This window comes from Neodiprion virginianus, chromosome 7, assembly GCF_021901495.1.
Source record: "Neodiprion virginianus isolate iyNeoVirg1 chromosome 7, iyNeoVirg1.1, whole genome shotgun sequence".
NCBI lineage: Eukaryota > Metazoa > Arthropoda > Insecta > Hymenoptera > Diprionidae > Neodiprion > Neodiprion virginianus.
The window spans coordinates 22,592,952-22,620,423 of NC_060883.1; the positions used below are offsets into that span (position 1 = coordinate 22,592,952).

The 27,472-nt window shown below is 40.4% G+C and overlaps 3 protein-coding genes and 1 long non-coding RNA gene across 15 annotated transcripts in view; 2 read left to right on the top strand and 2 right to left on the bottom strand.

Annotated features, from left to right (window-relative positions):
• LOC124309536 (dystrophin, isoforms A/C/F/G/H-like) overlaps positions 1–27,472 on the bottom strand; it is a 306,902-nt gene that overhangs the window by 227,651 nt on the left and 51,779 nt on the right. The window lies entirely within an intron of this gene.
• LOC124309561 (uncharacterized) lies at positions 3,719–4,604 on the bottom strand. The gene is made up of 2 exons (XR_006909250.1): positions 4,197–4,604; positions 3,719–4,062 (listed from the first exon to the last, which is right to left on the bottom strand). It is a non-coding gene; the product is annotated as an uncharacterized LOC124309561 (long non-coding RNA).
• Positions 10,238–12,936, top strand: LOC124309555 (macrophage mannose receptor 1-like). Of its 2 annotated transcripts, XM_046773270.1 has the most exons (5): positions 10,238–10,460; positions 10,567–10,839; positions 11,469–12,099; positions 12,163–12,438; positions 12,634–12,936. In XM_046773270.1, exons 3-5 carry the CDS (start codon positions 12,012–12,014, stop codon positions 12,783–12,785), a joined length of 516 nt encoding a protein of 171 aa, XP_046629226.1. In that variant the 5' UTR covers positions 10,238–10,460; positions 10,567–10,839; positions 11,469–12,011; the 3' UTR covers positions 12,786–12,936. The 2 variants fall into 2 exon arrangements, with proteins under 2 accessions (XP_046629226.1, XP_046629225.1); XM_046773269.1 differs by lacking the exons at positions 12,163–12,438; positions 12,634–12,936 and having other exon boundaries at positions 10,260–10,460; positions 11,469–11,783.
• On the top strand, positions 17,738–21,027 carry LOC124309554 (uncharacterized). 2 transcript variants are annotated; one of them, XM_046773268.1, is made up of 5 exons: positions 17,738–17,899; positions 18,574–18,828; positions 19,396–20,043; positions 20,120–20,409; positions 20,756–21,027. In XM_046773268.1, the coding sequence occupies exons 1-3, from the start codon at positions 17,809–17,811 to the stop codon at positions 19,650–19,652; spliced, it is 603 nt and encodes a 200-aa protein (XP_046629224.1). In that variant the 5' UTR covers positions 17,738–17,808; the 3' UTR covers positions 19,653–20,043; positions 20,120–20,409; positions 20,756–21,027. The 2 variants fall into 2 exon arrangements, with proteins under 2 accessions (XP_046629224.1, XP_046629223.1); XM_046773267.1 differs by having other exon boundaries at positions 20,137–20,409.

Here is a 27,472-nt window from a genome sequence, read left to right on the forward strand (position 1 = left end):
CACAAGTTTTCGAGGAATAAATTCCACGGACTTTTTCCATGTTTTCCAGGACCTAAAACCCGGTTTTCCTTGAATTTTTGCCCAATTCTAGCAAGTTACTAGAACCTGGATAGTTGATCTTATCGACTCTATATTCGGTTGAGATTCAATTCGAATTGAAGAAAAATATAACGTAGATAAAAAAGTCAGTTTAAGGAATTTTATTTTTTTCGATGGGAGAAACGTAAACTTGTTAAATCAGAAAATCATTTCCAATTTCCCATATTAGAAGACTGGTATTTCCATGACTAAATTAAAATTCCCCTGACAATTCCAGACTTTCCGCGAGCCCTTTTTAAATGCCCCAACATTTCCAGGTTTCCCGGATTTTCCAGGTGTGCGACCACCCTTGTAAACTCCACGAGGAGAGAAGAAGCGGCAGTCCTTTCGCCGTGAGCAATCTGGCGTAGTGCAGTTTGACGAAATGTCCTTTCGATATCCCGCGGGACCCAACGTGCAGGCGACCGACTTCCCTGAAAATCTTTACCCAACAGGATTGGCCTTAGACTCTAGAGTCGAGGACCGCCGACCCGCAGCTCTTGGCCCTACCCTAACAGTCTTTGGGATCTGGGACCATTGTCTCTCTCCGTTTTCTCGACGCTGCATGGCGAAGGGTGAAATATCATCCGTAGCCTGGTCGAGGAAAGAAAGGGAACAGAAAAAAAGTGGGGAAGAGAGAAAGGGAGAGAGAGGAATCATTTTTTAAGCCTTTTATCGGGACTCGTGATCCTTTTTGGCAAAAGGATTCAATAAATTAGGACGTGACTAAGAAATGGCAAGAAACAACTTCGGTGGTTTCTAATTTTTAGTTCCGGTTACCGCTCGGATTTTTTATCACGATCGAAAAATACAGTTCTAGGTAGAAATTGAAAATTAGTTTTTTAACTGTTACCGGAAAGTCTAGTATCCGTTAATATTCTTTCTCGTTACGATCGCCGTCGCTATATTTTCTTGCAAGCGTTGCGAAAATTTAATGCTTGTGCGACAATAAATTGACGTTAAAGCCTTGTTTAACTGAAAAAGTAGAGCAAAGCTCACAAACCGATTTTGCGTTGCAATAACCAAAAAAGGATCGAAAATAGCGCAAAATGGTTAGGCGTACCTCGTTTTTCGTAATTCCAACAATATTCAAACAGTTTTTTTTCACGATACCTGTTTTACTCAATTTTTCTAGGCACTGTAACAAATGAATTTTCTCTCAGTGTAATATTGATTTAGGAAAAAAGAAGAAGTGAAAATGAAGGTAACGAAGAGTACGAATTGTAGCCTCGAATCCCTGGGTCAAGGTACAGCTGGGAATACGATTGAAGTTAGTAAACGTTAACGGAACGAGACAGCGAGGAGAAAAAACAATTATTCCAGAAATTTCGAAGGACTTTCAAGAAGTTTCTTACGCAAAATATCAGTGGGTATATTTTATTTATCACGTTGTATTAAATGTCATACATTTCTAAAGTTTGTAAGTAACGATTCTTCCTAAACACGAATCGATATAGGAACGTTGCTAACTTCATCCTCAGAGCTAGGAAGAACTTTGCAAAATATGACAAAATTAGTATCGTCGTAGATTGAAAAAAGACAGTCATTTGAATAAGCACAAAACTCGTTTGAATAATCATTTGCCTGAGCATCGAATAAAAAACAAAAACAACAAATCACGCACAAATCAATTGACGAATTATCGATATTCTTCATTCGAAATTCCAATCCGATTTTAACGTTAAAATAAACAATATTTCTTCATCATCCGCAGCTCAAAATCACTGACAGGAATTACAAACGAAGTGAAAATTCTTCGTCCTTTATCCTCTCGCGCGCTCTTCTGTTTCACCCAACTCATTATCCTCGCTTCGTTTCACCCACCCCGGACTCTCCCCCTCACTGCGCATAAATTTTTTTTTTCTTCAGCAAACCGAAGGTTGATGGTGTGCTTTCCCTTTTTCTTTTCTTGTCTTTTTTTTTTTTTCTTTTATGTTTGTATCCGTCATAATTTCTCACCGCATCCCTGCATGCGGCGTGTATATTTCATCCCCTCCTCCGACGTCGTCGCGACGACAAAGAACGCGGATATAAATACAAGTGTAGAAAAACGTCGCCGCTTAGTTTCAGGCAAAATATAATCAATTAATCACGAGCTCAGCTGACGTGACCGATCGGATTGTACCGAGAGTAAAATATCTCCATAGTATCGAGAACGAAGCGAAAAATGTAGTGTAAGTTTTTTTTTTTTTTTTTTCTTTCTTCTTTCTTTACTCGCTGGAAAAGAGGGTAAAAAGGGTCAGAGAAAACAGGACGCGGGATAAAAAAAAAAAAGTGGGGGAAATAATTGTATCGACGTATCGCCGAGGAGAAATCATTCTGAAACGGTTTTCACTCCGTCGATTTGACAATGTCGCACGAAACAATAACGAAGGTACAAACCTCGAATCGACTTTTTATCGTGGACGTAAAAATTGAAGCAACTTCTCATTCAAATACCGTATCAATTTTTCCATCTTCTTACACTTTTCTCGCTTCGCGGTACGTCTTGGTTTTTGTGTTTTTTTCTTTTTTTTCTTTCATCCCCTCTGGCTTTCGGATGAATTTTCACGTCCTCAATTTTTCCACGCTTCTCCATATCAACGTAAACTAAGAAGGACGTTTTACCCCTGCAGAGTATTCATGCATACATACATACATACATACATATGTATATATATATATATATATAGATATATATATACAGACACAGGTAAATATAGGTATATCATACACCGGTCGCAGAGTTTTAATATCGCGAGATAGAGACACTCTTTCCAAGACGTGATGGGGAAAAAAAAAGAAGGAAAATATTTTCACTCTCTCTCTCTCTCTCTCTCTCTCTCTTTCCCGTTTTTACCGCAGCCTTCATTCCAGGGGCGATTCGTGCGACGGGAAAATCCTGAATTAATTTGAATTTTTTTATTTTATTTTTTTTGTTTTCTTTCTTCCCCTCCCCCTCCGACCGCTTCGCCGTGGGTATTTTTGCGGTCTGATACGATAATAATTACTGGAATAACCGAGAGAACGACGCTTCATCGTCATCCGGATGGAATATAAATTATGTACGCAAACTCACGGCTGTATAATATGCAACATTTATAGGTATAATATTATACAGTGAATGTATCCGCAAGCTCGCGCTGTGCGGATCGTGATGATAAATTTGTTCCATCATCCGGGGGACGGTAGAGGGGGGAGGGGCGGGGAATAATGTTACGTTAGGAATATAACGAATAGATTAAGTTACGTTGATCCGTTTATTTCTCGATTCAATTGCGACCACCAGCGACGATGATAATAATATAATCATGCGCACGAATTCCGAAAAGCTAACTGGGTCAAATATTCTGGAAATAACTTCATTCAGAAACGTCTATGTACGATAATGAATTCCACAGATAGGTACGAACCGAACGATGGTTTTTAACGCTCCTCTGATTCTATTTCCTTTTCAACATTTTTCTTTTCTTTTTTTCTCTCCTCTCTGGATAAACGATCAAAAGAGACGTTCGCTGGTTTTCCGATAGATTGCGAGAAGCTGAAAAGCGACGTTCATCCGCCAACGGCTTCGTCATAAATATGAAAACCGTCTACGTACATCACCAAATTTTCCGTAAATTTGGCAAATTTTGGTGATAAGAAAACACGTGAAAATGTGTACAGAGATAGGAATGGATTTATTTTTTTACATTCAAAATTTATCTCCAAATACTTCGAAGCAGTTCCATTTTAATCAATTGTATGTTAATTTTTTTCTTAACTTCCACGTTTTATTTTCACGAAATATGTAACATCGTCCTCTTCGAGTCTTCGCTTGAATATGTCTGACTTGTTCTTCGTTGCAGGTTTATAAGACTGTCGTCCGATTGATCCTTTTCGTAATTGCGGGTTGTAAATTAGAACGTGCATTTTAATTTTTGTCGAACATCGACTAAAAAGGTAAACTGGGGACTCGTTTCCGCATTTCATCCGAAATTGAAGTCATGTGCTGCATCATTTGGGCTACATCAAAAAATATTCAATATTGTAAGTACGAGCCGTGAATGATTTGTTATTAAAATGAAGAAAGAATTTTTTTTTTTTCATTGACTAATAGAAAACCAGAAAAAAACCATTGATACAATCGATATACTTACACGTGTTAAAGAACTGTAAATAGTTATTCCCAGCGGATTCGTCGTCAGCGGATGTCTGACTGATATGCGGCAGAAATAGCAACGCGGCGATAAGCAAAACGGTGAACCGTATCATGATGAGGTTGATTATTTAACGTTGAACGCAGCTTTATGATTAAGTCGAATCGAAGCTGCCGTATTTATACCCGATTAGCGATGCATTGACTCGATCTTATTGCCCACTCATCTAATTGCACAGTTGCACCGAATACTCAAATTTGTTTTGCAACAAACCGCGGGCGACATTTTCGCCAAAGTCATATTGACCCCCTTGTCCCACGAGGATGTAATACGCGGCAAGTAACAGCTGAATCTATTTACTTGACCCCAAATTAATGTCGACGGTCTTTACGGAGACGCGACCTTGCACCAATTAATTATATTGTTCGCTGCGCGATGTTAATTGAAATAATAAACGAAAACTATGAATAAACTAAAAATAAACTTGGGATCGAGACGGGAGGGTGAGGTGGTTAAGTGCGGAAGTGATTGAGATAATTTAGACCGCGTTAAAAACGGCTTTAATAACACTGCAAGCACCTAATCCTGGTGAGTTAGCTGGGATGAAACGAGTCGGCGAGTCTATTTACACCCGGCCAATCTACTTCACCTAAATAATTTCACGAAGCCGGTGAAACCTTCAACGAGAACACGTTTTGAGAAACGCGAATTCGGCCTTGTTCAAGTGCAGCTGACCAAACAGTCGGCGAATTTTGATGAAATTATTTTCATATTACCGCAGCCTGGAATCGAAAATCGAATGAGGTAGAAGTTATAACTTCGTTACTGTAGTAACGTTGCTTCGGGTAAAACTTACTAGGACGTTACTGGGACCCTCGGAATTTTTTTAAATTTATCTAATGAATAATAACGAAGAAAACATGTTCAAATTTTACAACAATCATTGTTTCAATGACGTTTCGTTACGCTAACGTTAACAACTTCAGCCTTCTGAACTTGTCACGTGAATAACTCAAGTATTTATTTGTCTGACTCTAAGCAGACTCGAGGCATGTTCACTGGCTTTATAATGTCGTGGATCAAGTTTTTCGACATCGGCTAGTAGTTGTTAATGAAATGGTGAAGTGTTCGCGAAGAAGTTTAGGTGCAGTAACAATATTGGACGAAGGAAAGGTGGACTCGATAAACACGGTCTGCGTAGTAATAGTTGCCTGAAAGTTTGAAAGCTCCGAAGAACTTTCAGGATGAATGCGACGTACCGTCTGGATGAAAAGTTGTGAAAGTATAGAAAAAACTCTTCTCAACTTGTCGATATCTTAGCTTGAGTCATTCGAATTTGCTCAAAATCTTTGCCACTTTATGGTAATGAGTGGAATTCATCCGTACTAAACATCTTCTGGACTAACGACATTTTCGGACATGTTTCGAAGGATTTTATCTACTTTCCCAACGTCTGACGCAGACATTGCAACCCATCGATGGTTACCTGAACCGTAATTGAACAACGCAGTTTGCTGCAAGTTTGAAAGCTCCGGAGGACTTTGAGGATGAATGGTTGGCAGAGTAGAGAAGAGACTCTTCTCAAATAGTCGTTATCTTAGCTTGTGTAATTCGAATTTGCTCAAAATCGTTTCCACTTCACGGTAATAAGGATTTTAATTTATCCGTACTCAACATCGTCCGGGCTTAATAACATTGCCGGCCATGTTTCGAAGGATTTTATCTACTTTTTTCCAACTTCTCGCACGGACTTTACAGCCCATTGATGGTTACCTAAACCGTAATTGAGCAGCGCAGTTCGCTCGATTAAGGGACGCGTAGTTTCAGGGACGAGTTTTATCAGCTATAGACAGACTCTGAGCCATTTCGCGTGCAGCTCAGCTCCAGTGGCGATATAACTTTAACGATTGTCACGTAGGCTGGTTAATTACGTTCGCCTGCAGACATTGAATTCGGGACGGAGATTTCCACACTGCAGAGGCTTGTTTACGACGTCGCATGGCGCCGCGCAATCATCTTGAACGATATTGTTGTGGAAAAGCTAGGGTACGAAACTTGACGAAGTTGCTTTTCAGAGGGACGACGATGTGTTTCAAACCCGAAGGCGGAGGGTTGAAAAACGTCGTAGAACTCCCGTAATAACGCGATCGCGTCGTTTTCAGACCTCGCCTGAACTCGCGGGGGGTTAAAAGTGAGAGAAGAAAAAAAAAAAAAAATAATGGTTCTCCAAAAATATCCAATCTTACGCTGCTGAAGGTGAAAGGGTATTATTATAAAAATAACACGGGTCTTCGACTGAAAAACTGCACAGATTTGTTTCTACCGTTTCTTGTAGATTTTTAATCACTGAAACCGGTGAAAATATTCAAGAAATTTCATCACGTAATGTTTTTTTATTCAACACCTGTTCGTAGTTTTATTTAGAGTTGAACTCCGATTAAACTCGAAATCTGGTATCGTACTCTTGATTGAAAATGGAAATCATTTTTGGGAAACATAATGTTTACCAAAAACATCCCATGTAGCTGAAATAAAGTATTTTTTTGCAGACCTGTGAGATAATAATAAGAAGAAGAAGAAGAAAAAGAAGAAGAAAAGCAAAATGACGAATGCTTGCTGAGAGGAAAGAAGAGACACATCAGCGGGTGAATCCAAAAATTTTAATCGAGGCTTCTGTGCACCGTCCTCGCAATCCCAAAGAAAATTGTCAAGGCAGAACGAGGTGTGCATAAGTATACGGTATAAAAAAAGGAGAGCGGATTTGAACAGCGAAATAAAATGAAATCACCACCGCAGAAAGGAAGATTGCAAAAATAAATAACCAGCAATTTTCATGTTTTTCGTTTTTTTCCTTTCATTCTTTGTCAAGAGAATAAAAACAGATTATTTCTCTAATTCCTCTTCGTCCCTTTCATTCCTCGAAGTTTTCTGTACTCTTGCAGCAAAGTTCGAGCGAAGCTTTTATGAATTATTCAGTATCGCCGTATCGTCGATACAACCCTTCAAGCATTGTACTCGCATCTGCTTCGGATCAGGCCTCAGAGGATTAGAGATTCAATATTCAGGATTCAAGGGCCGGATGTTCCGACGAATTTACGGCGGTCCGCAGAGTTGTAAGAAAAACGTTGACCATCCGAAAAAACCAAAAGAGGTAACGGAAAGTTTTCTGTTTTTTTGTCCTCGACGAAGCGACGATGAGTACATGAATAAATTCATACATTCTTTTTACATCTACGCACGTATGTATGTATGTATACTTTGTACGTTGTATTATATCAAAGCCGAGCTCGAGGAAGAACGGAAAGGATTTTTTTCATCTTTTTCCCACCTTTATTTAACGACGAGTTTTTCGTCGAAAGCGACTCGTTGGATTCAGCGTTGGTTTGAGTTTAACTTTCCCCATAAAAACCACCTGCCATTCAACGACCGCCTCTGTCTGCATCTTTTTCACGATTCGTTGATAATTTTCTGGAGATCGTTCTCGTTTTATCATTACCACTTACTATTTTCGTCCTCTGGATAACAACAAACAATCCCAAGTAAGCGAGTTCCACGAGAGAAAACGAAAATACGCCACGCGATCGTTGTCTCAAAATTTCTCCAACTGTTCCAACGAACATTTATTACACCACCGAACGAAATCCAGCTTTATTAAATTTCATCTGTTTAGTTATTCGTACATAAATATCGTAATAACAAAAATCGTGAGAATTTTAGATTACATTATTTTTGTTCTCGGCTCGCCGTATAACGCTCGTGACATAGTTTCAGAGACGAGCTGGGCCGAGATGAAAATGAAAAAGAAAAGAGAGGAAAAGAAAAGAAACGAAAAAGAAGAATATCCAAGTATTACGAGGGCAACTCCGAGGGCTTTGGAATCCGTATTGGAATCCCTCCCTTTGTTGTCGAGGAACTTTAACAACGGGAGCTGTTTCAACGGCATATGGTTTTGAGATTCGCAAAATTACAATGCAGGCTATATCACATCAGAGATTCGGGATTGCGGATCTCGCGGAAAAAGAAATTGTCGCAGGCGTCTTCGAAATTTGGAGTAAAAATTATGGGTTCGGTGTAGATTTGCGTTATTACGTACATCAATGTCCTCTTTGTTTATGTAATACGATGAAATTTCGCCAAAGGTAAACCAAAAAAAAAAAAAAAAAATAGACGTGGATGAAAAACGTGACTATCCAGACTTTCGCAATGATTATTATCGTTTACTTTTTTTCCCGCAAAAGTTGAGATGGAAAAATATGCCACTTGCGTTCCGCTTTTCGGGTTGAAAAAGTTAACGTCACGGTTGAGTCGGGGATAAAATTGATTTAATTATACGACAAGCTCGCGGTAATACTTCAATCGCACTGTATCGACGAAGAAAAGGTCTCGCGAAGTGGTAAAAGTGAACGGACGAGGGCGACAAACGGCTAAAGACGAGAACCCGAAGGTGTGTCTGAACATAACGGCTGTTTCCACGCGTCGTCCAACCGTTGACTCGTACTACTTGAGGCCAAGCGCGTGAATAATTCTGCTGCATCTACGCGAATCAGACGAAAACGAGCGTCTATGACCGATAAGGAGAAACAGCCCTCGATCTGTGACATTGATTGATCGTGAGATGAAAATAATGCTGGAACTTGAAGGCGGGCAATTAAAACGGGTTCGGAAAGTTTCGTCGATGCCAATTAATTTTAACGCTACATCTGTATTAAATGAAGTATTGAAAAAATGTCAACGAGTTAAAAAAATTTTTTTATACCGTTGACAATGATGTAAAGTATTCTTTGCTCGACTGCTCTACAGACTGTACTGAATATGATTTATAAAATTATTAATCAAAATGAAGCCTCATGTTTTTTACAGCTTCGGGGTTTTTCCTCATCTGCGTAACCAGAGATATCAAAAAATTATCGACACGCTTCAAAGCCGTGGTAAAGAAGCGACGACGAATGATTGAAGAAACGAATAACACGCCATTCGCTCTGACGCACAGCGAGTCCAAGCGAGTTGAGATAACTCAAATCAATAAATGTAAACTTTTGTGTCAAAAGTATACAAGTGTCAAAATAAGGAAAATAATGAACACGTTATTAACTAAGTTTCGTATCTTTTTTTGAGATATGTATAATGTCAATATACATTTCGCAGAAAAAAATACGAAACTTAGTTGATAACATGTTCGTTATTTTCCTTATTTTGACACTTAAACTGTGTTATGTGGGACGTTAAATGTATTCAAACGATAATCAAATTTTGCGGAGAATTTCTGAAAACAGATAAGCTTCTCCGGTCATCCGATCCCATTAATCATCATGTCACACCGGTTTCGCAACAGCGTATAAAAACGAGGAAAAATTTTACATCTCCGATGAGCTTAATTGTCGAGATTGGTAGGTAAATGAACAAAGCGATTTCACAACCAAGTCTTTGTACGCTCAGCATCGAAATACGTCTCAGTACCGTAAAAATCTGTCAAATTCGGGGAAAAAAACTGTCACTAATTGCCATAATACGAGCAATAGGCGGCTTTGCAGTCCAGAGTGTCATTTATTGTCGTTGCTTGTGCGAAATGTTGTTGTTCTCGATACGTACTAAGAAGCTGAAGAATTACATCGAACGAAAAGACGAGTAGCACCGAGTTTGAAAAATAAATAATCCTCTGTAGTTTTCAAATAAAAATAGAATTTACGGTTTTAAATATCGGTCGAACAACGCGGTGACGTTTTTCACGACTAAGTGAGCTGTAATGCATCATCTCGGTAGTAAGAGGTAAGAAACGTAGAATATTGTGAATATCAGTAAAGCAATCGATGCTGTGGATGATAACGCGTGGAAGCATCGGGTCGTCTCGAGATGTTAACGATCTTTGATATCGGTGTCGTCAAAGACCTTCACACTTTTTAAAACGCGATGCGAGCATCGAAGCATTGAACAGAGAAAGACGCTACGCGTGGATCGGTGAAGCGGTGAGGATTCAAGGTAAGTGTACGTTTTATTCGTCAAGGCTGAGCGGACAAGTTTTAAAACTGGTTAAACCTGAAACCCGCTGATCAAGTCGACCACAATTATCCGCGGTCGAGATGCGAAGCGAACAGTCGAAAGGAATCCACATTCGTGTTCTAACGGAGTAGAAAGTCAGTAATTCGCATCAGCGAGGAGTTTAGAAATAAAGTTGAAAAATGGCAGCGCTCCTCGTTTCGTTGCCGCTGCAAATCGCCTGTCAAATAATGTGCGGAACAAATTCAACCAACAATAATCTAAACTGCTGTAAGTAATCGTCAAAGATGAAATTAATCTAAAAGTTCCGTCGCTGTGACACAAAGATCTTCAATTTTATTTTTATTTTTTTGTTTTCTTTACCCAATCTTTTCAGTCGATAATACACCGAGTTTTCAGCAACACGCGCCGTTGTCCAAAGGATACGTAGCCTTTCCGGATATCGGGCGCGCCTTCAAATCGTATCACGATAAAGAAGTGACGTGGGACGAAGCTCGGAGACGATGCATCGAAAACGGCGCCAATTTGGCAGTAATCGATTCGTTGACCACGCAAGATTACATTATGAAAGTTAAACCAGCCATGTCTAGCGCTCACGTTGGGATTCACAGATTTTTCAACGGGGAAGAATGGACGAGTGTCAAAAATGGTAAGAGTTTGAACAAGTTTCAACGGCGTTACGCGGATATTCAAAATTGCGTGTCCGACCATCGTATTAGGTTTTTCAGACTTTGGCAACGTCTCGTCACGTTATTGCGAAAGCTTTGTACATTCCATGTATATGCTTCCAAGATCTTTCAAATTTATAACCGAAAAGTAACTCTGATACAGCAATTTCATGTTTTACGCATGCGATGCGTTGTTGCCACGTCGCAACGTTTTACGGCCTGCACAGCCGAGTACAACCTCACACGTTTGTACAGTTTTTTAAACAATTTTTCCCAACATCGTGGAAGTGGTGAATAATTCTGAAATATCTTTAATGAATTAATACAAAAATATAATACATTAGTGAATTTATACAAAATTTTAATCTAACGATCGAATCACATAAATCTGTCGAATCGCCAATTCTCGTACGGTTATGGAACTCCCTTAAAATTGCTCATCTTCATCCAACTCGCGCCATGTTGATCGCCTATTGTAAAAGCCCTTGAATAAAGTGCTTACTGAACTCAAGATCGACGAAAACTCGCAAAGCTTCAACGCTCAATTCTAAAATCTTTGCGATTTTTTTCAAGGTCCGTACATTGATAGGATATAAATGTTCGTCACCAGGTCTTCCCGTGTCTTTGGTTCCATGGGCTCCCAACCAACCGTTCGAGGGTGCCGACTTGAAATGTGGGGGGATGTGGCACGACGGAAGAGGACTTTTTTCCGAAACGTGCACCGACAAACGACACTTCCTTTGCGAGATATCGATACCAAAGGAGAACGTTTAGCTGCGGCGAATACTTGTAATTTCAGACCGAATTGTATATTCGTAGTTGGCAGAGGAATTGCGACAAACTACTGCGATAAACAAACCAGTTACTTGTGTGAAATTTTTCCATTTTTACTTAAACAATAAAATATCCTTCGTCTTTCAAACTATTTTTTTTCCACGGTTTGATAATCCATTTATTTTTATTTTATTCTTATACAAAACTCGGTAAGCGATACTCGGATTCTTCGCACGGGGTTATCTGTCGGTTCGAGATACGAAAAGTCAAAGGGGGAGAATATCTTACGTATAAAACATCGACAGATCGTCATCAGCGGGAGTAAACGCAGAAGAAACGTCGAGTCAGTCGGTACGAAGTTGAATAATAAACTCGAAAAATGACAGGGCTCCTCGTTTTGCTTCCGATGCATCTCGCCTGCCAGATAATGTGTGCCGGGAATTCTACTAACGGAAATGTAACTTTTGGTAAGAAATTTATGGGGAAAGAGTCGATCGAGGAAACGAACTCAATTGTCCAAATTGTTCCAGTTCAAAATACGTCTACTGGTAAGCAAAACAGTTCCCCGTTGCCCGAGGGGTACATATCCTTCCCGGATATCGGTGTCGCCTACAAGTCGCATCACACGCAAGGTGTGTCGTGGCATGAGGCTCGAAAACGATGCATAATAGAGGGCGCTACCTTGGCGGTGATCGATTCGTTGAAAAAACAGGAATACGTAATGAAAGTTAAACCATACGTACGTAGTTTGCACATTGGGATTCACAGATTGTTCGACAGGAATGAATGGACAAGTGTCAAGACTGGTAAGGGTTCAAATTCACTCATCATCATCGTCTCGTCAAACTCGCGGCATGTTCAGCGCCTGTTACAGAAACCCTGGAATAAAAGTATCGATTTCAACATCGACGAAAACTCGCGAAACTTCAACGCTCGTTTCTGGAATCGTAAAGGTTCGAGGTCCGTTTAGTGCTACGATGTAAACGTTTGTCTGTCACCAGGTCTTCCCGTGTCCTTCGTTCCATGGGCGCCTAATCAACCGACCCAAGAGGCGGACCGAAACTGCGTAGTGATGTGGCACGACGGACGAGGACTTGCTGCATCAGTGTGCAATAACTACGAGCAAGCCTTTGTTTGCGAGATTCCGATATGAACGGACAACGATAAGTAATTCCTATGATTTGATTGGTTGGATTTATCGTATCTTTACCGACAATTCTATATGTATACCTACTCACAGCTCGTTAATACGCTTGTAAAAATCACAATTATCTCTGGAATAAATGTTCCAAACACAAATTGCATATCACGTGTATTTTATTCACGATCCCGAAAGAGAATAACATGCCGAAGCGTAAGTGACGACACACTTTGATCTGAGAATTTATTTTCTTGACCCAAGTTTAGGATTGCCTCCTGAAACTTTCCTCCAATTACCAGACGAAATTTCTCCGCTTAAATCCTGAGCGTCTCTCAGGGCTTATATGGGCACGAAGTTAAACTCACTGCCACCCCGCAAACTCCGTCAACCTGCCAAGCGCAACTTAGGAGAGCTGCTTAGCCAAGTGTCGGCGACAACCGAGTCATTAATAATTTCCCAGCATACAATGCGGAGGTATTAGGGGGGGTTTACAGATTGGACGGTCTAAAACCGTACCTATTTTTAGGAGTTGCTTGTTTTTTTTTTTTTTTTTTTCAAGAAAACGTAAAAACTTGAAGTAATTTGAATTCAAGGGCATTGCCAGTTACACTTTCAAAAACATTTTAGAATTTTTTCATTTAAATTAATAACAAAATGGCGACATGTCGCGTATAAGTAGCGAACGACCACGTTTTCAATTCGGTGACGCAGATTCCTCGGTCAATTTTTATTCGATCGACTTGAAACTTTGACACAATCTTTCAAACTTGTTCATCGATTTCAGCTAGTGGCTAGGTTTTTTAATTTTCATCTCAAGATTTTTTAAACACTTTTTTATTTATCGAAAAATGATGTGTTTTGTTCGTAATCGTATATGTTTGGAAGAAAGTTTAGTTTTTTCAACATTTGGGCTACGAGCTCGAATCCAAAAAGGTATTTTTAATTCTAAAAAATTTTTCTCCCTCTCACAAGTTGAACAATAACGTCAGAAGATGCGCCACCGTAAAAACTCTCGATTTCGGAGTCATTCGCTACTTATACGCGTCATGCCGCCATTTTGTTATTAATTTCGATGAAAAATTTTCAAAATATTCGTGAAACTATAAATAACAAAGCCCTGAAGCTCAAGTTGCAACAAGTGTTGACGATTTCTTTAAGAGCAAGGAAGAAAATAAAAAAAAAAAACAAAGAAAACCTTGCAAGTTGTAACCCCCTGAAACACACTCGATTTCGAAATATTTCATTTCTCCCAAGCATGAAATCTCATTACCGGAGGCCGTGTCTCTCGATACGAATAGATTACGTATTTAATACATACTCGGTCGGGAAAGCATGCAAGCCTTCCGTAATACGTGACGTGAATCCGGCTGAACGTCCGTCCGTCGTAAGCTTAATTCCAATCGCGACTCGCGCGCACCGTAACTTTACTATCCATCCACTTCAAGAACGACAGAGTTGAAACAGTGTTTCCCAAACGAAAAAATTTAGAAATACATACGCGAACAAACGCGACTAATACGTTAACTAGAATCGAATTCGGTGAGAACGACGCGCCAGCAAATACAAACAAAAAAAAAAAAAGAAGATCCGATGAACAACGAGACGATAATTAAACTGATCTGATATCGGTCAATGACTGAAGAATCCGCAGAAACTGTCTTTGATTACATCGTAACTTCCCAAACCAATCAATTTTTCAACCACATTTTCACATCTAATAAGTATACTTTTTCCCCTGTAAATTATACTCCTTTCGGCAGAGTTTGCTAAACCAAGTTTTTCACATGCGAAAGGTTCTGCTTTAGGATGAATATCAGGGTCCGGGAGAAAGGGGAGAGAAGTATAATGTAGCGGTGGTAAAGAGACGCAGGTAGAAAGACAGGCGGTAAAATTCATTCGAGCGTGCATGCATGCACGTACGCGAATGCGTGTGAGTTTCGAAATCCAGACAAAGATTCGGTACTACGCGCACTTTTCACTCGGGAAGCCATTTTGAAAGCGACACTACACATGCACACACGCTTTGTCCCGTTTTCATGCGTTTTAACCACGCACTGAAATCCTTTCAATGTATTTTTCATATATTTTTCTATTATTTTGCAGTGTGTATGGGTATATTTTTTTATTTTTCAATTTTTTTTTTTTTGGCTTTCTTTGCTCGACGCGAAAAAAACCGCAACAACGCGTTGTAAAGCATTTTCTTTATCCGCGCACTTTCACCACGGGCTTTCACCCCGTTGGAAATTATTACCAACACACTGCGATGCCGACACAAGAGTTCTCCGATGCGTTTCGAATAAATTATCTTTCAGTCGTCGTTAATGACTGCGGTGTAACGATGATTAAAAAATACCGCGGCATTGATTATTACACGACGAATGTTGTCTACGATCAATTATCATACTCACAACTGTGGAAAGCTCGTTCACGCAGTAGGATCGATGAGTTAATTAAACCCGACGGTAAACACGACGAACGAAATGTGGCCGACTTACCTGCGAATGAAAGGAGAAGAAAAATTTTCAATTACAAGAATTAGAAGGAGAGTCGAGTGTTGCGATTACACACAAAAATCATACGACAATGACTGCTGTAAACTATACATCATATACATTTTTAGAGATATGACAAGGTAAAAATAATTTTAAGAAATAATTAAGTAGAAAAAAAAACACACACACACACGCTGTGTATAAAAAAATTGTTAAAACGGAAACACGCGGCGTCGGTTGCCGAGTCATCTGGCTGAATGAAGAACTTCTCTCTTTCTCCATCTCTCTTTCTTTTTTTTTTTCTTCATCCCCCGCGTTTTAATTAATTCCCCGGGATTTTATACGCTCTTGTAAAACCCCGGTAGAAGGGTGGCGAGGGACAGAGAGAATAGGAAGAGGGTGAGGGTGAGAGGGGCGGGTTCCAATGCATTTTTAATTGTCCCCGACAAGAGGGTCGAGTGCTACAGATGTAGTGCGGCTGGCTGGGTGGCTCTAGGCGGTCTCTTATCCCGCGGGGCGAAACAAGGCGGATTGAACGAAAGCCCCGTTTCTCAACGCGACCGGGAAACAAGGGTTGCCAGGGATGGAAATGTGGAAGAGAAGAGATGAGAGCGAAAAAACGAATGCGTGAAAAACACGCACGCCTGATATTCGAATGGCGATATACTGCGGAAGCTTTGGAGGTAAGTGGAAAAAATAAATAAATACAAAAAAGAAAAAAAAAAGCACGAAAAGAAAGCTTCTCAACCGAAGAGTAATTTGCAAATGGAATGGAAGTCGGACAACGTATTACGGATGAAATACAAATGGACGTTCAGCCGGGCGTTATTTTTATCTTTCAAGAGATATATTGCCTGCATACAACAGCCGGCGCAAGCTGCACACAACACGCCGAGACTAGTTATTGGCAAAGCTCGAACCGCCCGTTTCGTGTCCCTTTTATTTTCCACAGATTTTGCAGACGGTACCGCCATTTGGAGGGGTATAAATGTGGGCGGAAAATCAGGCTGAACGTTTCGTAACGTTGTTGCAATGATGCATGTATCTTTAGAAAAAAAAATCGTTGTTTTGCAACTTTGGAGGGTTGCGCGAAATTTCGGAAATTCAGTTGATAAAGCGTGAATAAGATTTTCATTTTGTAAAGTCAAATTCTTGAGTTATTTTTGTTTCAATACTTCGATACGGTAAAATTACTGATCTCAGCCTCGTGACAAAAACTAGTTCAAAATCGCGCAGCAGCTTAAAGACCAGAATACATTGGGGCACGTACCGTTGAATAAGAGAGGTGATAAGATTCGTTGAAAATAGACAAAGTCGAATACTGATTAATATGATTCGTGCGTACCCCCGCCCACCTTATCATAAGCGTTCGAAAAAAAATCGGGAAAATTTACCGCCGTTCACGAACAGACGTGCGTTTAAATTATGGATCGGTGGAGAGGGATGAGTCGGAAAAGCCCGCCGGGGATGATTCGGGGAGGCTACGGAATGCCGACGAGCATTGTCTGCGTCGCGGATTTTCGATCAAATCCTATGAAAACGCTTGGATTTCCGATTGGCGGTTTGAATTAATGAGGATAAATTTAGCGAGGATACAGCAACGCTGCATCTTTGGGAAACGACGTTATTTCGCACCTTTAGGATTGTCTGAAATTTGATAGACCACGGTAAAGAAAATATATTCATATATTTCGAAAAATCAACTCCACGAATAGTCGTTTAGAAATTTCACGATAATGATGTTTTTTCCGTTAACGTTATCAGCTTCAGCCTCGTTTAAATTATTCAAATTATTTGTTACGAAAATTATTCGTTACTTTTCTGTCGAGTGAAAGCGAGTAGTTGTTTTATTGGATAGCCGTAATATTTATTACACGGGATTTAATCCTTTTACAAAGAAACAAAGAATCGTGAATTAACTGTAATCATAATATCGTCGTATATAACGTAAATACAATACAATATAACTGAAATAAAATAAAGATAAAGAATAACAAGAAGCACAATTAAAGAATAATATAAACATGATATAGATACAGCCGAATTAAAAGATAAAAAATTGGAAACATAAAAAAAGACAAGAGACACGACATTGAGCGTATACAAGCAGCAAACTACGAGCTTTTGGATGTAAAAGAACCCAACGAATCATTGAAAAGCTTTAACCACTGACAGTTATAATTACCTAAAAGGCTAAGTAATAATATTATATTCAAAATATCGCATCGTATCAAACAAACCATAAAAATCGTAGGGATTAGATCGAATCCTAATAACTCGTTTGCTGCGGCGCAATACTGGTTAATTAAATCGAACTAACGATGCGTAATTAAAATAGTATTTAATCATCGGCAGCGCGCATGCGTCCGTGTGATGAGAAGAAACGCAGGGTCGGGTCATCTCGAGATATCAAGTTAATCGGTTCAATGGTTATCATCTCGAGTTTTGTAAACTCCGAGTGTATAAGTGCAGACTGTAGCTTAAACGAAGTCTAAAGCTCGTCGTGAGTTGACGTTTGTTCCTCGGAAAGTTAAAGGGAAAGAATGTCTGGAGGGCTTTTAGTGACGCTGCCTCTGCAGCTGGCCTGCCAACTTATCGGAGGAGGGAATTCAACCTTAGACAGCATTTCCGTCGGTAGGAATACTTTGAAGATATTCACGATATCGTTTACGTGTCTAAATAACACGTGACGAATTCAACACGTCACACATTCAACGTAATTTATCTCAACACAAGTCGAGTCGTCAACATATACACGAATCAACGCGCATTTTCTGTTCAATTTTGCAAATTTTGCAAATTTTACCATTTACTTTTGATATTTAGACTTGATACCTCAGTATAGAATTTAAATCACATATTGCAGAAATTCTAATTTTTCCAAATCAACACTGTGACATGTTGACATTACGGCCTGTTGAAATTTTTGATTTCCATTTGTCGACATTGTGTGTTGATTTTGGAAATTTTTGAAAATTTTTAACATCGATAATAAAGTGCGTGGAAATATACAATTTTGAAATAATATGTGTTGAAAGTTATGATGTGCCGACATCGTGTGTTGATTTAAAAAAATTTTAACGCTGAAAATAATGCGCGTTGAAATATATAATCTTGGAATAATACATGTTGAAATTTACGATGCGTTGACGTTTTGTGTTGATTTTGTGAATTTTATCATTCACTTGTGATATTCAGACGTGATTCTCATGATACTCATGGTATCGATGTGATACTATTGGACGTACGTGTAACGAAACGCGTGGTAAATAAACTGTTACGAACAAGATCTCGATTTCACCCCATAGTACTGAACGAGACAACCACGTTGCCGGAGGGTTACACAGCTTTCGAAGACGTCGGAGTCGCCTACAAATACTACGCCAATAAAATGACCTGGAACGCAGCCCGGAAACAGTGCATCGCGGTGGGTGGTGATCTGGCTGTGATCGACTCCTTCGACAAGGTCGGATACGCCGCAAGCCTGAAGGAGAAGAGCATAAACACCCACGTGGGCCTTCACAGATTGTTCAACAACATGGAATGGATGAGCGTGAAAAGCGGTGAGATAAAAGCTGCAACGTCCTCGCTATGGAGGATAGAGGCAACGAGCACTGTCTCATATGACTGTTCGACTCGAAGAATGTCCACCGAAAAGCATTGACCACTGACAGGCAATGAGGATTGAACCCATCAAAGTTCATTTTTGTTTGATTGGTTCGACGCAACTACTTTCGTAATACAACCATTTTACGTAGAATTGTTTGAACTTTACTTAAAAAGAAACAAGTAAAAGAAAAAAAATCTTGCTAACTTTGTTACAAGTCTAGATATTTGAAATTGATTTCCACTGGGTATATTTTACACTCATTGCCACGAGAGGTAGGTTTGGAGGTTTGCCTGTCAGGGGTTGAATAACATTTCAGGTCTGATTGGAGCTTAGCAAACAGGGTTCGATCGGGTTCAATCTGATTGGTGGTTTGTGGAACATTAGCTGCAGCAGCGTCATCTTAATTCATCCCTTTCATTTAAGGACACTTTCCGTACACGGAGATGGTCCACCTTAACCCCCTACCCTCCACAGTCCTCGTTCAAAAACGATCAACTTTCCCTAATTTCTATACCCGCAGGTGAGCCCGTCGCTTTCGTACCCTGGAAACCAGAGGCAAACATGAATTCAGGAGCCGGAGGATGCACGGTTTTGTGGTTCGACGGAAGCGGATTGAGTCCATCGAACTGCAGTCAGGAGTTGCCCTCAATTTGCGAGATTTCCTTGTTCAAAGGACACAAGCGCAAGCTGGAGGTTCTCCGGAGAGAAGAGAACGTCGAATCGTTGCGACAGACCGAAATAACGGTGAACACGAAGCGCGTGACAAGCTTAGGGTGAACCACCATCGATCATACTGTGGCACATATTCCAATAAATAACTGTTCCAGCTAATCGTTCAGTTTATTTATTCCCCCTCCCATTTCGTTCGTCGTTTCTTTATCAATTAGGTACGTCAAACTCGGCACAGCTTCGGCCGGGTCAGGTCATCGCAGAAGTTATGGCTTCCGATAAAGTCCAGACACAGCTGAAGTAGCTGTCGCCAGTACTCAAGTTAAACAGAGCCAAGACGTCTTTCAGACTTTAAACAGTGCCGGAGACTCGATTGGTTGGTTTACTTCAAGTGACGAACAAACTCTCAGCATGTACAGTCCGCTGGCCGTGCTGCCCTTGCATCTCGTTTGTCAGCTGATAGATGCCGACAACTTCACCGCAGCCAATGTCAGCTTGGGTGAGAATATTTGAAATTCAACTAGCCGGAGAGTTTATTGACGGTAGTAAATGGGAATCGATGACGGTATAAGAAGTCACGTTGATTGATCAGTCTTAGATCGGTCGTTGGTACCGAAGGTCGCCACTGAGCTGCCTGATGGCTACGCGGTCTTCCCGGATATCGGAGTTGCCTACAAAGTCTACAAGAATAAGCTCCTCTGGGATAAGGCCCAAAAAATTTGCATCGCTGACGGAGGATACTTGGCTGTATTGGATTCGTTCCGGAAAGTGGAGGTCGCGACGGGATTGAAAGAAACCAGCGCGAATCCGTACGTTGGATTTCACAGAATTTTCGACAGCACCGAATGGACCGAGATGAAAACTGGTAAGACGATGACTAGAATTAAAATCTATGTGGCTGAAGTTAATAACGTTAACGTGACGAAACGTCGGGGGTAAAAATCATTATTGCTCAATTTTAGAATGACTTTCAAGGACAATTGGCTTTTCATTGCTAAAGGTGCGAGGTAACGATTTTGCCTAAACACGCGTCGTTAAAGCAACGTTACCAACTTCACGCGACTAGAAATCTCAGCAACGTTCGATTTGCACACTACCTTGGCTTTATCCTCGTTCAAAGTAGCGATCAATTTTCTCTTAGACAGTGAGCGAGTACCTAAAGCTCTTCAGTCGATGATCGGTAACTCGAATAACATTTCATTTTTCGACAGGTTTAACCGCGGTAGCGATACCGTGGAGATCCGACTCGCCAGACAGTGATGCTACACGAAAATGTGTTACTCTATGGGCCGATGGAAGTGGACTGTACGCCACGAGATGCAACGAGGTACATCCTTTCATCTGTGAAGTTCCAATATTCAAGGAATGAGGACTGCGTTTAATTTTCAACCAGATACAAGAATGAATAGAGCTACTCGATGTAAGATTTATAATCCAGTGAAATAAATATCAGACGACTCACTCGTTGTCTTACTCATTCGTACCGTGTGAGTTTAAAATTTTTTTACATTAGTCTTCATCGTGCAAGTGAGTTCAGCTGATTGTACAAATATCGACAAGTTTGTCTTCAATTTTGCCATTAAACGTCGAGATGAGGATACGCGATACAATCATACAATTTATGTATCAAGTGTGTACGTATCAATGCATACTTTCAAACTGTGATACGATGTTCAATGTGAACGAGTTCGAGGGTCACCTACAGGGTATCGCTTGGGATAAGAAATACAATCGGTTGGAGGGATTAGCGTGATTATGTGTATAAATTCGAAGCAAAACATCACTTGTCCGCAGTAGTGAAGAGAACGATATCAACAACGAAATATCATTGCGCGTTCCGGTGAAGTGAAAAAATGACAAATGCGATAGCAATTTTGCCTTTGCAGCTGGCGTGTCAGTTGTCTGAGTTTGCAAAACGTTTCAGTCGGTAATGAAGACCTTTTCTCTTTCTCATTTGTCAAGTATAACTAGCTATCTCGGAATGACCTATTATCAGTATAATTCTTGAGTCAAGCATGGATCTCTGATGAAATTAATGAACACGTTAGGTTCACCAGCAGTCCGGTTACCATGGGGTGAGGATTCATATGTTGACGAATCGTCCCAAAAATGTGCAAGGTTAACGACCGACGGTTTGTACGCATCTGAATGCACAGAGCAATACAATTTAGTTTGTGAATTTGAACTTGGACCCAAGGAGTAAAATCTAAATGCATCCCATCCTTCCATCCATTGTTGATACGGACATTGAAACTTGAAACTTGTTCATTATAAGTATTCAGAACTGCGAGTTATTATTTAAATGACTCCCTAACGATCAGTAATATCAGCGAATATCAACTGATGTGTAAAATAAAATTATGTGAATATGACGGTGTTTTTTACGAATGAAAATAACAATCCCTTCCACTATTATTCAACTCGGTAGAAACAACTCGACGATCTGTGGAAATCTAGCCCAGAGATTAACTGCTATCTCTCTGTCTGACAAAGCGGGCTAATCGAAGGCTAAGCCTCTGCATACAAATGGGCGTTTGCCGAGGATGCAGAAGCCCGGTAGGTACGTTCATGTCTATCGGCCTGTCTCCGAAACGATCATTAAAATCTTCATCCAAGACGAAAGCCCTTCCTCGTTTAATCGCCCGACGGATAAACGATCGATTCAAGTTTAATAAATATTTAAATTTTATACCCAAGATGAAAATTGTAAAGAGATGAGAGAGGAATAACGATCCTTGTATTTAAACATGTCAGAGTACTTTGATCCCCGCGAGATTCGGTGTTCGTAACCAAACGGAATTTTCTTTTCTCTTGTTTTCATCCTCGTATCGTCAATAATTTACATCCAGCGTTAGAGGATGACAAAATCACAATCCTGCATATCTTCTTAACAAACATTCGTTTTAAAAGTGCAACTTTTCCCACGTGTTGTCAACGACGCAAGTATCGACGTTCACTGTGACGACCTTTAATGCTTCGGAAGGAAAAGAAGAAGAAGAACAAGAACAAGTCCCTCTTTGTTCCCTTCCAACGATCGATTTAAAAGAAACAATTTGTTTAACCCCCGGGCGAAACGAGAGTCAATTAGAACAGACCAAAACAAGAATATAGCTTCAGGTAATAATCGAGTATTCGACCACAGTAATCGATTGACAAACCGGTACCCGAGTACTCGTCAAGCTGTGCTACAGGTGAATTTTACAGTCTCGATCGTACTTGAACTGAATCAAGAATGAATGTGTAGCCGATTCAACTCACATTATAGTATATTCCATGCCAAGATCATAACGGTCCAGAATCGGAAAACACCACCACCACCGTCGTCACCACTACCACCACCACCAACAACAACAACAACAACAACAGACACCGAGCAAAAACACAGCACAGTAGGAACAGTAGAAACAGCAACAACCAACCAACCAACCGAACAAGACGTCCGTGGAGTCGGAATTCCGTCGACCTGAACGACGAACCAACGGGCAGAAATCAAGGATCCCCGATTGCGAACCGGAGGACAAAAAAAAACAACTCGGTTGTAAATTTCGCGCCGAATTTATTCACGCCAGTGTGAAAAAACTCCTGGGTTTCGAACGCCGGCTCGTCTTTCCCCGCTCTCGTCCGGGGGTGAACTAGCAACCCCCGTGGCTGCAGGGCGATCCCGCGTATACGAGACGAGCGCAAGCGCGGATTCCACGCGTCTCCGTCGACGCCGGCCGTCGTCGTCGTCGTCGTTCGCCCGACGCCCTCCTCGCGGTCAATGTCACCGCGACGCGCCCGTTTCCCAGACTCCGGATCCCTAAGGGGGTGACGCTCTCTCCTAAACCACCCCTTAGAGCAGCCCCGAATCGCCCAACTCGGACGAGTGTTCCCGCCAAATAACCTTCCGAGGTGTCATTCGTTCGAGGAAATCATCGGCATGGATTTGAATGGAACTGTGGTTGAGTAACGTTGTGTGTAATGATTTACGTGAAGGATAAAATCGTTATTTCGTAGTTAGGTAATGCAATGTTCGAAGTGCGGTTAATTACAACAGCAGGTAACATTTTGGTAAAATGTTTCCGAGCAATAATGCTTAAAGGAAGTCGACATTTCTCGCTTTTTAATTTCGACTCATCATCCTAGATCGATACATCGAACTACGAATATAACTTTCAGTTTCCGCTACTCGATTTCCTCTTTCTTCCCTCCGAGACATCGCAAAAATACGATTTAAAAAAAATAAAACGTGTTAACAAGTAAAAGATTTATAAGAGGAGCTACGATTATTTGTCTACGCAACAAAAACTGAATTTCATGTTATTTTGAAAACTTTACTACTTCAAAGTCACTGTAAACTTGCAAAACAGTGATCCCCCCCCATCATTTTGTACATCAATGGAACTGAAATGGCTCCTTGAATATTCTTTCGAATCACTGGCAATCATCATGTTACACAATGATTTTCAATCATTTTGTATAATTTCCAGTGACTCATGATTCTATCTAGAAAATTACACGATAAATCAGAAATCAACAGGAATGATTCGTAATGAATTGAAATCATTGGTTCGACTTCCAGGTGACGTTTCGTGGAACTGGTAATCAACCATAATAAATGGATTAATTTCGTCCCTCCACGGTCAAAAATGATTTGAACGAGTTTCGTAGTGTGCTTTTTCGTTGGGATGGCTTGGAGGTTGAAATTCTTGAAGCGAAATTTTTCACCGGTAAATTTATAAAAACTCGACTCCGTGACTTTCCGCCTTACAATATCTGTAGCTGCAGATCGTATATTTTCACTCCACACCCTCTGCAGCTGTGGAATTCCTGCAACTTGGCAGATTTAAACCTCCTTCGAGTTTATTCTACCGGATAAAACCGAGCGTTAAAATAACCGGAAGTGGACTGAACCGAGCTCGACCTCCACTTTCTCGCCCTCTCCGTTTCTTTCTGCCAACGTTAAAGTTTTAACTATCCGCGAAGTTGCACAAGGATTTCTAGCGGTTTCGACGTTTACTCCAAGTTCTTCAGCAATTTCAAGTTTTCCTTTATTGCTCAAGTTTTTTTCCCAACCCTTTTTTCTTGCGTGTCAATGTGTGTCATAATCTCAAACGGCACCAATGTTGCAGCTCAATAAAAATTCCCGGGTTTTGTCAAACGGTGTCCAATAAAAAAATCCGTCACAAATTCAACGACCTTTCCAGGACATTTTCAGGTTCTTCAAGGACATTAAAAGTAGAATACTTCCAAAAGACAAGAAAAATTCAAGGAATAGTTGACCGGACTTTTGAAGGAGAAGCAAAATTCAAGGATACTTCCAGGACCACTAGACACCGTGTTTGAGGCCAGCCGCCAACAAATCACGAATCGATATTCGATAATTAATATCTGAGTGACGAGTTGATCTTTTGTCAGCGGATGGTCCCGACGTTATTACAAGACGACTTATGCAAACGAGTAAAGCTTTTCACACAGTCCTTGCCCTCCGTCCCGTTACAGACAACGAAGCCCGCCGGTAGTTTCCTCGTCAATTAATCTTGTCCATTGTTCCCTCGGTAAAGGGGAGAAACTCTCCCGAACTCCATGCTCCGAATTCCCCAATTTCTGAACATCGGAATGCAGACGCGCCCGCGTTCACGGGATGAGAAGAATACAGGGGGATAAGAGAAGGAGAAAAAAGAAAATTCACAAACCGAGGTAAAGGAGGATCCGATCACGTATAATAACGAATCCAATTTACTATTGTGCCGATACTTTTATCGTCCGCAAGCCAACGGCGATCGTTTCTCGTAGCTGTTACATCGTCGTATCTCAAGATTCAAGTCGAGTCAAGGATTACAAAGTGTAGAAAAAGTTAATCGCGATAGATTTTTACGAGCATAGAAAACACGCAACGCGCCATGGATTTCTGACGGATCGCTACTGAGCCCGGGAAATGGGGGGTGGAAGAACGGTTAGGAATTACTGCAGCGATATAGGTACGTCAGGACTCGGGAAAGATCAGTTTCCCGATTCCTGAGGAGGGTTGAAAAAGAACCGCCGTGCCAATTCATCACGATTAAAGGGAATCGATGTATTATCAGGAAGTCTAGCGTCAATGACAAATCAAATTCCCTGAAATTTCCCGGCTTTTCAGATTTCCCTGACAGTCAGACACCCTGACATTGTTTGCGGCTCTCTTCACCTGATTCGACAAAAGATATAACGCACAAATCGTCGAGAGGAGAGAACTAGCAATCTGCCAGTCGTCCCGAGGCTCGTGATCGCTCTACGATTGATCCGTTACCCTTTTTCAACTCCGTCGATTCGTTTTCCACCCTTTCTTTTCTCACGGTATTGGATTACATCGACCTGTTTTTTCAGAGGCGATAATCGACGAACCATAACAGAGAAAATCCCTGATCACAATCGTAGTGTTTGGGAGGATATTTCGATTTGTTTTATGGTTTTGGATTTTCCGACCATCAATCATTACCGTGCCAGTGTCTTTTTATTTTCACGTAGGTAATTTATGTCCAAGATTTACTCGAGTTATTCAATTACAGATTTTTCAAGTTTTTCCATCAGTTTCCTCGCAAAATTAACTGATTCGGGTGAAAATGGTCAGAAGATTCAAGTATGAGATAAATGTCTGTAAAGCAAAACTTTCCAAGTCTGAATAATCTTAGAATTTTAACAACTTCAAATCTACACATGAATTAAATTATTCAGTTACTACAAATGATTCAACTTCATGAATATAACTAACAATATCTTCATTTTGCAAAAACTTCGGCTTCAACTACGTTTGCAGCGGTACATTAAATACATTTGCGTTATAATTTTAAGATATTTTCCAATATTTACTAAAAATGAAAGAAAATTTTCAGTATACGTCGACGCACGCAATTTGAGAAAATTGATGTAAAAAGCTAGAGAACGACGTAATTAAGTGCGTACCGACTTTTTGACGGTATTAAAATATAATAACGTCCGCAAAGTAATAACCAAACTTGTGCGTGCGTATATTGTTTTTCCGGGTTAAATTAATAGGCTCGCGTCACGTGATAGGATCGTTAAAAAGCGTTTTTGCAGCCGCGTAAATTGGGCGCAGCTTTAACCCGATTCAAGGTATAAAACCGGTCGAATTCTCCTCGCTCTAAATTGACCAATATTTCTACTCCCGCGACATTTTTTTCTTTCTCTCGCCTTTCTCGACTTCTTTTTACTTCTCGAGACTCGAGAATTCTCGAATTATCGAGAAATTCTTCAACTTTTTTCAAAAATAATAATAAAACTGTCGAGTAAATGAAAAATAAAATTACGGTTATTAATAATCATCAAAATTTATTATTCATAATTCAGTCTTGTTTCAATCCAAGTTTTAATTGCTTGCACACATGCCTAACAAAATCAACTGAATTATACTTTCGAGTATCTTCCTATAAAACTTTGAATATGTATTTTATTATTAGCTTTTCCGTCCTAAGGTGAGTAAAAATATCAATCACACAGTATTTTAATCAAACAAACATTAGACACCCGAAGTATCTTTACAAAAAGAATCTTCAAATTAAAGTTACCTAAAATCGAGACGCGATTTCTCGATTTCTCACCTCGACACGTTTTCCTCATCTCGAGTAAACCCAGACAAGATTTCCGAAAACCTCTCGCCTCGCGACGTCTCGACCAAAAGCCCCCGGCGTAAAATATTAAATCGTCGAAAATTCTCGCGACGTAGTTATAATCGATGTAGAAAATCTATTCCGACTAACAACGCTCCGTTGCATCAGCAGCAGCATCAGCGAGCAACGTTCTCCCCTCGTTCTCTTCTAATGGGGCGTTTCGGACCGGCGAGCCAATTGGTCACCGGCCCCTGAATCCTGAATTACATATCAGAGCCGTAAACCCCGTTGCCACCCTCTCGCCGCCCGTACATTGCAGCCGGACGATATATCCTCGAAAAC

Coding starts and splice junctions, on each gene's coding strand:
- LOC124309554 (XM_046773268.1), top strand. CDS start 17,809: ATGTCTGGAGGGCTTTTAGTGACGCTGCCTCTGCAGCTGGCCTGCCAA. Junction 17,900..18,573: donor CTTAGACAGCATTTCCGTCG/GTAGGAATACTT, acceptor TTCACCCCATAG/TACTGAACGAGACAACCACG. Junction 18,829..19,395: donor ATGGATGAGCGTGAAAAGCG/GTGAGATAAAAG, acceptor CTATACCCGCAG/GTGAGCCCGTCGCTTTCGTA.
- LOC124309555 (XM_046773269.1), top strand. CDS start 10,373: ATGGCAGCGCTCCTCGTTTCGTTGCCGCTGCAAATCGCCTGTCAAATA. Junction 10,461..10,566: donor CAACAATAATCTAAACTGCT/GTAAGTAATCGT, acceptor CAATCTTTTCAG/TCGATAATACACCGAGTTTT. Junction 10,840..11,468: donor ATGGACGAGTGTCAAAAATG/GTAAGAGTTTGA, acceptor GTTCGTCACCAG/GTCTTCCCGTGTCTTTGGTT.